This window comes from Natator depressus, chromosome 2, assembly GCF_965152275.1.
Source record: "Natator depressus isolate rNatDep1 chromosome 2, rNatDep2.hap1, whole genome shotgun sequence".
Lineage (NCBI taxonomy): Eukaryota > Metazoa > Chordata > Testudines > Cheloniidae > Natator > Natator depressus.
The window spans coordinates 185,290,276-185,300,241 of NC_134235.1; the positions used below are offsets into that span (position 1 = coordinate 185,290,276).

The 9,966-nt window shown below is 46.1% G+C and overlaps 1 protein-coding gene across 1 annotated transcript; it reads left to right on the forward strand.

Moving 5' to 3' along the window:
• Positions 1-827: 827 nt before the first annotated feature.
• On the forward strand, positions 828-9,590 carry LOC141981907 (C-C chemokine receptor type 5-like). Its single transcript, XM_074943532.1, is given in 5 exon segments — positions 828-1,073; positions 6,991-7,091; positions 8,129-8,475; positions 9,062-9,427; positions 9,430-9,590. Coding segments are annotated over 5 exon segments (1,221 nt in total).
• The last annotated feature ends 376 nt before the right edge of the window (positions 9,591-9,966 follow it).

Sequence of the window (9,966 nt, forward strand, 5' to 3'; positions counted from 1 at the left end):
TTCTGTCATCTGGTACCACTGAGAACAGTCTAGATCCATCCTCTTTGGAACCCCCTCTCAGGTAGTTGAAAGCAACTATCAAATCCCCCTTCATTCTTCTCTTCTGCAGACTAAATAATCCCAGTTCCTTCAGCCTCTCCTCCCATCTCTTGGGGTCTCGGAGTCCAGGCTCCAGTCTGAGCCTGAATGTCTACACTGCAATTTTTAGCCCCAGAGCCAGAGTTAGCTGACCTGGGCTCTGAGACTCAGTGCTACAGGGTATTTTTAATTGCAATACAGTCATACCCTTTGTGTCTAACACTTTATTATAATAAAGTAACTCTAGCCTCAATCCCCAATTGTACCGAGTTCCCTGAGGCTTATTTGGGGACCGGAAACTGTCTGTAGCGCTTCAATCCCAGGGCTGAATGGAGCCAGCAGTCTCAGGGCTGTTCAGAACTCTGACTGCTGGCCCTGGTCCTTAACGAAACATCTACACTGCAGCTGGGAACAAGCTTCCCAGCCCAGGTGGATAGACACATGCTAGTGGAGCTTGAGTTACTGTGCTAAAAACAGCAATGTGGACATTCCAGCTCAGGCTGGAGCTCAGGCTTTGAAGTCTAGAGAGTTGGGCGGGCTTGAGAACCTGAGCTTCTGCCTGAGACAGAGTGCCCAAAGTGTTATTTTTAGCTCACTAGTTTCAGCCCCATTAGTGCAAGTCTGTCTACCCACCCTGAGAGACTCGTATAATCAATGTCATCAAAAGCTTCAATTTCAACTTTACATGCAGTGTTGATCACTGTGAGCTCAGTACTGAAGTCAAAACAGGAGTATGTCAGGAGTGTGTCATGTCTGCAATCCTCTTCAACATTGCCATTGACCGGGTAATGCGGCGTACAACAGAAGACATGCCAAGAGGCATTAAATGGACAATCTTCTCATCCCCCGAAGACCTGGACTTCGCAGATGATCTCGCTCTCCTATCACAAACCCAACATCATATACAAGAACAACTCAACTCAACGCCTCATATACTTAATGATTATTCTGGCTCTATTCTAACACGGAGTAAAAAGGATCAGAATTGGATCCATGTATGTTCCTCAATTCTTGTTTAAAATAAAGATATATTCAGTGAGTTTGGCCAGCCAGCCTATGGAACCAGCAGGTCAATTGTGGCTGTAGACTGGAATTGCCTTTGGCTACAATAATATTTCATCTTACAAGCTCTTCTTTCTGATGCCCTAAATGGGCAGTGGTTTCAGAACCAGAAATAAGCTATCATAGGGAGTAAAACTAATTAATATGCAGCTGTCACTACCTTGAACAATTGGAATAAAATCGCCTCTCTGCTCTGGACCTAATTAGCTGTACCGCTTGCAGACCTGAGATAAAAAACTTTGTGGCTTTCATATTCCTGCTGAAGTGAGCCCCTAATTACCACTCAAATTTGCCTGGTTATAGCTTTCATTAGGAACCTGAAAATCGCTGAGGTTTGCTGAACCCCTGATGAATCTTAGATGACTTTCAGGTCTGGAATCCCTTCCATAAGCAGGTCATAGTTTCACCTTCCTTCTTTCCAGTTCTCTTCTAGGGGTAGTGGCTTAGTGGCTCTATCCCCCACTCCAATGTCTTCAACAAGCAACTGGTTGGCCCCCTTCTCCTCCTAGATTCTCAGTGGTGGTCAGCAGGTATTCTCCTGAACCTTAGAATGGGTAGTAATCATTGTTCCCACCATCACATCCATCTGCTGCTGCCTTGGCAGGACACGGTTGACTTCCACTTGGCTAACCCTTTACATACATCTAAGAAAGGCTAGACTGTACCTAAGTATTAGAGACTCCCTCATCTCACAGTGAGAAAGTGCCAGAGAATGGATTTGTAGGGAGCAGACGTACATGGCAGCTCCCTCAATGAATTGGGTTGAGGGAGCAGCCAGCTGGCTCTCAGATACCACCTTGATGAGCACTGTGTAGGTACTTAACAGCACACCTGAAAAGCTAGGAAATGGGCCCCCTAAAAACAGTGGAGAGAAGAGGAGTTAAAGGCCAGCTGGCCTCATCACCCAGAAGACAACTGAAGGTCTGGGTATGGAAGAAGGAGAGTACATTTTTTGGGACAGATTTGTGGAAAAGAGGCTCAGGGTGCAGTTTGTTTGTTTAAACACTTGACAAACAATGACAATGTTTGCTTTGCTTTTAAGGTTTCAGGTGAACACAAGTGTATCTCAAGGGATGCAAACTAAACTTGTCGGTTAGGTTTTGCATAAGCTCTGGGGTCAATTTAAAGATAGAGCTGCTGCGTTTCCTTTGCACTCTTTGGTGTGGGTGGCTTTTAACTTGACGCTATTCCACTACTCTTTTGGGTCTTGATTTCTTTGTAGACCTCTACATGGTCATTGCAAAGAAAAATTGGGAGCACACTGGGTTTGCCTGCTATACTTTACATGATTTCCCTGCTGAATTAGACTGTCTAATCCAGGAGTAAAAATATTGAACATACTTGAACAAAACAGTTGAAACAGAAACAGCGTATCCACATCTGATTAGCTAACGCATCCATTCAGAGTCAAATGACTTGTTTTTACACAAGGAGCCCTGCATTAAATTCATGTCGCACAATCCAAGTACAGTACCGCAGTCACAGCTGAAAACACTGCTATGAACCAATATTGACCACACCATAGTACATGAGATACCACAGCTCTCTGTTCTTCTGAGAAGATGGAGAAGAGCAGGCAGAGGCTGTGGTATCAGGTTCTGTGGTCTGGTAAGTTAGCTTTTGTAAGTGTGAAAACACATTTTGCAAACTGATCTAAACCACAATCTTTGCTTATTCTTTCCCCATATGTACTAAAAAGTGTTTCCATCCTTCAAATAGGACATATAGAAAGATTATTGGGGCCAGATTCAGTATTGCTTTAGGCAAAGGGACATAGGGTAGGCTTCAGGGTCCCAAGTGAATGCTCCCAATGCCCAGATGCAGAGCTGGTTCCACCAGTTCTGTGCTGCCTACACATATTGGGGCAGCCATTGCATAGACTGGAAGTACAGCCTGTGCCTTTTGAATTCCGCTCCACTGATAAGCCCATAGATGCCACCAGTGGTGGATTAGCCACTGGGCCAGTGGGACCTGTGCCCAGGGGCCCTGGAAAAAAATCCGCTGCGAGGTGGCAGAAGCCTTGAGCCCCGGCCGCCGGGTGGGCGGGGATAGCCCCAGCACTCCGACCCCCTGACTCTGTCCCCATCAGAAGCCACGGGACAGGGAAGACCCAGTGCCCCCCGACCCCATCCCTGGCAGAAGCCATGGGGCGGGCAGGGCAGGAGAAGCCCCAGCACTCTGACCCTGGTCCCCTGCAGAAGCACGGAGGATGGCGGGGGAAGCCTCAGCACCTGGACCTCCGCTGTGGCCCTGGAACTGGAGCTCTTACCCCCGCTGCGGCCTCAAGGCCATGGCACAGGGACAGGGCTTCTCCAGTCTTGGGGCTGCAGTGGGGCGAGGGGAGGAAGGAGCAAATGGGTTGGGAGCCACGGGGGGGGGCGCAGAATTTGGAGACCCTCGGTAGAACAGGGACATGCCCCAGGGAAGGGGCAGAAAGGGGTGGGGCCACAGGACCCTGACACTTTCAGTGCACAGAATGGGCCTGTGTCATGACCAGGATGTGGGCAGTCTGACCATGTAGTGGTCAGTGGTCGCAGCAAGAGGCAGGCTGAGTCAGAGTTCAAGACAGGCTAGAGGGCAAACCAAGAGTCAGGTGTTAGGAGGCAGGTAGGGTGAGGTTACCATGAGATAGGGAGCAGGTATTGCAAGGGAAGCACGCAGTCCAATGCAGGGAGAACCCAGTTGAATGGACAACTTCCAGTTCCTGTGCTGAGTTCATATAGAAGCTGTGAACCAATCAGATTCCAGGACTGGAGTCCTCTGTTGGTGTTCAGCTTCTATTCTGGCAACTGTTAGTAGGTCACTGGATGGCCGGTTGGAACTTACTAGCTCCTAAGAGCCCTGTGGACCAGGGTTCATCATCCCCCTCCCCAAGTGATGCCCTCAAGGTGATGTGGGACGAGGCTTCTCAGGGTGATTGCTATGGAATGCTTTAACAAGTGCGGGGGCATGTATATTTTCCACAGGTTCCCAGGTGTGCTCCTTAGGACCATACCCCTCCCAGTCAACAAGATTCCAGAGCCTGCCACGTTTATGTTTAGAGTCCAGGATTTCATGGATCACATATTTCTTGTGACCCTGGACCTGTACCAGTGGCAGAGGTGGCTGGGTCCTGTGAGGAGAAGGGATTTCTGTGTAGGTTTCAAAAGTGATACATGAAACACCAGGTGACCCTTCAGAGAGTGGGAGAGTTGTAGTTCAGAGATGACTGGATTAACCTTCTGCAGAATTTTAAAAGGACCAAGAAATCAAAACTCCATCTTGCGAGCAGGTCTGCCTGTGTGGAGATGCTCTGTGGAGAGCCATACCTTTTGTCCCACTGAGTAGATGGGGACTTGTCCATGCTGTCCATGCTGGTCCACATACCATTTATAGTCTGCTTTTGCTATTTCTAAGTGATCCTTCACTTCTTTCTGGGCCTGATGAAACTGCTGTATTAGGTCTGAGGCAGCCGGGTCGAGAGAGGATGCGGGTAATTGTGGGTGGAATCGGGGGTGGTACCCATAGTTGGCAAAAAAGGGACTTTGACCCATAGATGCAAAGTCTGTGTTGTTGTATGCAAACTCCTTGTAAGGGAGAAGTGAAGACCAATAATCCTGGTGATTATTGAGGGAACACTGCAGATACTGCTTCATGATTTGGTTGTCCCTTTCCATTTGACTGTTGGACTGAGGATGGTAAGCAGAAGAAAGATGTGTGGACCCCCAGCAGGTACAGAACCGGGCTGTGAACCAATCGGAAGTAATGTGCTCCAGAAGTCTGTGGAGGTGGACTACATGGCTAATCCATGCTGTCTCTTCAGCAGAGAGGAGGCCTGTGCAAGGGATGAGGTGGGTGTCATGCTGTCTGGAAAAAGAACAAGGAGTACTTGTGGCACCTTAGAGACTAACAAATTTCTTTGAGCATAAGCTTTCATGGGCTAAAGCCCACTTCATCAGATGCATGCAGTGGAAAATACAGTAGGAAATATATATATATATATATATATACACACACACACAGAGAGAACATGAAAAAATGGGGGTTGCCATACCAACTCTAAAGAGACTAATCGATTAAGGTGGGCTATTATCAGCAGGAGAAAAAAAACTTTTGTAGTGATAAGCAGGATGGCCCGTTTCAAACAGTTGACAAGAAGGTGTGAGTAACAGTAGGGGGAAACTCCTAGATCACTGTAACAGTCTTACCATGGAGTCACAGACAATCCCCTGGGGCTCTCCAGTCTATTTTGCCACCCATGCAAGCTGGACTTAGTGACAAGTGGTCACTTACACACACACACAAAAAAAATCACAAAATATTCTGGTTGCTCCCAGTCCCAAGAGACCAGTCGCTAGCCCCAGATCAATTTGTACCTTAGATCTCACACCAAAGACAACCTCTGTAGCCAATCCTGTAAGAGACTAACTAAAAGTTTATTAACTAGAAGAAAGAAGTGAGAGGTATTTACAGGTTAAAGCAAGTGACATATACACAAATGAATTTCAGTCTGATTCAAAAGGTGACAGAGATGTAGTAATCTGTCAGCATTGAATGTCTTTTTAGGGCTTAACCCAGACAGGCCCTAGGGGTTGCTGCTTTTTGTTTCTTAGCTCCAGCCTTTGTAAGAGTCCAGACAGCAGAGAGATGAAAAATCTTCATTGTTAGCTATTTTTATTTCCCTCTTCCAGCATTAAAACCAATGCCATGAGGCCTTCTGCACATACTTCTCTCCATGGGTGGATGGGGCAATTGTCCTATGATGACCCATTTAATTTTAATAGTCCTCCTGAATGGGCAGGGAGAGCCACTTTTCCCATCTGTGATCACAAGTTCAGAGCAGGGATTTTTACAATTATAAAACAAACTTATATTTTACCTCGTAGGGTGGAAAACAGATATTACAAGTAAGATTAATGCATGCAGCAACTTACAAGTATTTTAGAATATAAACTAGTGGTTCTCAACCTATTTACCATTGTGGGCCTCAGGGGAAGCATCCAATACTAGCTGTATGGCCCTGAGGATGTCACATGGACCGCAGCTGTGTGCTGATTGGGCCACAGGTTGAGAACCGCTGGAACACTAAACACATCCTTACACATCTATCAACTATCTTCAACAATATTAACATATAGGTGAACTGAACTGGTTTCCAGCTATGAGTTTGTCATTGCTGAGCTCATGCCTACAGACTTGGCAAGGTCTGGCACCTGGTTTACCAGCATCACAGTAGGCCATTTTGGAAAAGTGGACCACCACCAATCAAAACTGTTATAAGTTTTTTGGACTCTGGTAATTCTACAATGAGGTCTACAGCAATGGCTGCCCAAGGGCCATAGGGCTTGTGGCATGGGGTTTTGGTGTGGCACAAACATCACAGGAGGCAATGAATGACTGTATTGTTGGGTGCATCCAGGGCCACTAAAAGGAGCAGGATATTAGTTATTAGGTCTTGAAGAGCCCCAAGTGTTCTGCTAGGGGAAAATCATGGCATAGTTGTAGGACTGCAACTCTTGTGAGACCTGTGGGAACATAGATGCATTCCCTTACATACATGATCCCTTCCCAGGAGTCATGCAGTTGCGTGTTGATAATAGCTTGTTCATCAGGCAGATTTCCTGAAGCAGAGGCAATGGGTATTAAACTTAGTGTATCCTGGTGATGAGCTGCACTGAGAAAGTTACGGGATTTGAGAATGGGAGTTGGGTCCTGGCTGAGGCCTGGTGGGTTGGTACCATGGGACAGGGCATCTACCTTGCCATTTTGGGATCCAGGGTGGTATGTAATAATGAAATCCAATCGTGAGAAAAACAGGTGCCACCAAAGCTGCTGTTGGATTAAGTCCTTTGCTCTATGTACATATTCCAGATTTTTATGGTCAGTGAATACCTGGACCAGGTGACGAGCTCCTTCCAGGCAGTGACATCATTCTGCAAAGGCGGTTTTTATTGCCAGGAGTTCCTTGTCAAGTATTTTGCAATTTAACTCTGTGGGGGTGAACTTCCTTGAGTAATGAGTGTTAGCCCATGCGATTTCATGGGACCAAGTCGCTGGGAGAGGACAGCCCCGATCACTGCACTGGAAAATCAGCTTCTACAGTAAAGGCTTGTGTGACATTGGAGTGAGCCAATATTGTGTTGTAGTAAAGGCGAGGTTTAGCTGTTTGCCTGCATGCTGGGCCTTGAGAGACCAATGGCATTGGGCATTTTTCTGGAGGAGAGCTGTGTGGGGTTCGATCTATTTTGAAAAAAATCAGGATAAACCATTGTTGAATCCCAGGAAGCGTTGCAGGTCACATACCATATAGGGAATCAGCCAGTCCTGGACGGCTTGGACCTTGCATGGGTCCATCTGGATCCCTTCTGGAGATAAGATGAAGGCCCAGAACTCCATGGAGACCTGATCGAAGGCACATTTCTCGAGCTTGACATAAAGGTCATGATGCTATAGGCATTCTAGCTGTGCCCAAGGCAAGGAGGGCCGGTAGGATGGGAATTTGCTGGGGTGTGCCAGGTATGTGCAATTGGATTGGCAGCTGCAACTGGGGAGCCCTCTGGCAGGGCTCCGGGCATGTTCCAGTCAAGACCAAAGAACTGGGGAGGCTCTTACAACAGTGTTACTTGCTCCTGCAATAGCTGGTTCTCCAAGGTCAGATGAACGACGTGGGCCTACAGGGCTTGGTTGTCTGCCTGAAGGTGAGCAGTCCACTCGCATATGTCTGGTGCTCCCCAGGCAAGGAAGTTAATACTGGAGGAACTGCACAGAACTCACCCTGTTAACTCTCTAGATTCTTTGCTCGTGTTATCTGCAGTATTTTTCACATCTTGATATCAGCAGTTGTTCTACTGTTTACAGCAAAAGGTATTCTAAGCTGAAACTCAACATACACAGTACATTTTAATGTCTTTCACAACCATATGATTTCACAGGATAGTGTGTATATCCTGTCTTTCACACTGATAACACACAGTATCCTGTAAAGAACCATCCATTTCTTCATCCTCAGGCGAGTGAAAGATCAACAGTTTCTCAATGAAGAAGAGATGGAGATACTGACAACAACACAGAACTACAGTCATGATCATGCAACACCATGTACAAATGATGTCAAACAATTTGCATCCCTGTTTCTGCCACCTATTTACTCCTTGGTGCTGATATTTGGCCTGGTGGGCAATGTTCCAGTTGTGCTGATCCTGATAAAACACAAGAGGCTGAGAAGCATGACTGACATCTATTTGCTGAATCTGGCAAATTCCAATTTACTCTTTATTCTTTCCTTGCCATTTTGGGCTTACTATGCAGCACATGAGTGGGGTCTTGGAAATTCTTTCAGGGGTCCATTATGCTGGTGTTAGGTGAGAAAAGCTAAATAGGAGGCAGTTATGCCAACTGAACCAAAGTCAGGCTAAGAGAGGCTACTGGGAAAGTCTCTGAAAGTAGAATGAAGGAAAATTTGTTTAAGTTACACAGAGTGAGAAAAAAGGGGAGGCCTGCATTCCTGCATTTTTGTACCAGATGTGCTGGGAACAGTCCTTGAGATACAGAGGCGCTGTTTTCCACTCCCTGCTCTTGTGTTATGTCTGTTTTAACTCCTCGTCTCCTGGTTGACACCCATACCGATAAGAAAGTTAGTGAAGCACTACGATTTGCTAAAAGTTATCTACAATAAGGCGGGTAGATGTGCATGCATATAGAGAAAGAGGATTTTAACTAATATAGGGGAGCGGTGGGCTGCTTTATGAATAAATCTGTGCCGCGACGGGACTGTCTATAAAAACTTATGAGTTTTACTTAGAGGCTGGCTGGTTCTCTTTGGAGACGGGCTGCTCTCTATTGTTGTGTGCACTCTTCAATAAAGAGCTTCGAGTTCGGACCTTGCTAGTGTTGCCTGTCTGTCTCCGGTCAGACAACGAACCGTGCCCGTCTGGGGTTCGAGTGCTCGACACTGGCTTCTGCAGTGGAAACTTTTCCATAATACTTTTGGCAATAGACAGATATCTGGCAATTGTCCATGCAGCGTTTACTATAAAAGCTAGGACAGTTACCTATGGCATCCTCACAAGTGTTGTCATTTGGGGTGTTGCAATATTAGCCTCTCTTCCAGGTTTAATATTTCAAACTGTTCAACAGGAAAGTGTTTATTGGACCTACAGCTCTCATAATCCATCAGGCCATGAAACAAAATGGAGGCAATTCCTGATCTTAAAGATGAACCTCCTGGGACTTGTCATTCCACTGGTCATTATGATCATCTGCTATGCACAGATTATAAAGACATTACTGCGATGTAGTAAGGAGAAAAATAAAAGGCAGTCAGGCTGATTTTTATCATAATGAGGTGTTATAGTGAAATGTCTATTTCAGTTAAACTGAGTTCTCCATTTCCATTTTTATTGTGCTGTGAATTCTTCTGCTATGGTTATTCTGCTTCTTTATCTTTACCTGTTCCTAAAAGGTGTTTATAAAATCATTGTTTGAAAAGCTACATATATTGCATATTTCTTATTGTCTTTGAGGAAAAGGGGCTTCAGCTCTGATCTCTGGGAAAGGGCAGGGATTGCTTCTTACATGGACACCAAGGGAATGCACAAAGCCACAAAGGGAGTGGAGAGGAAGTGGAGTCATGGACCAGAACCCTCCCCCACACCAGCCCACAGAGAAATGAAACCTGCTGGGCTATGCTAAAAGATGTTGCAGCTGGTGCAGACCCTGTGCACCAAGAAGCTTGAGGAGGGATTTGGCACTTTGACCTTTGAAAACACTTTTTTTTCATATTTTCAGGAGCAAATATCAGTTTTGGTGGTTTTAAAAAATCAAGGGGGGTGCAAGTGAGTGAGGAAA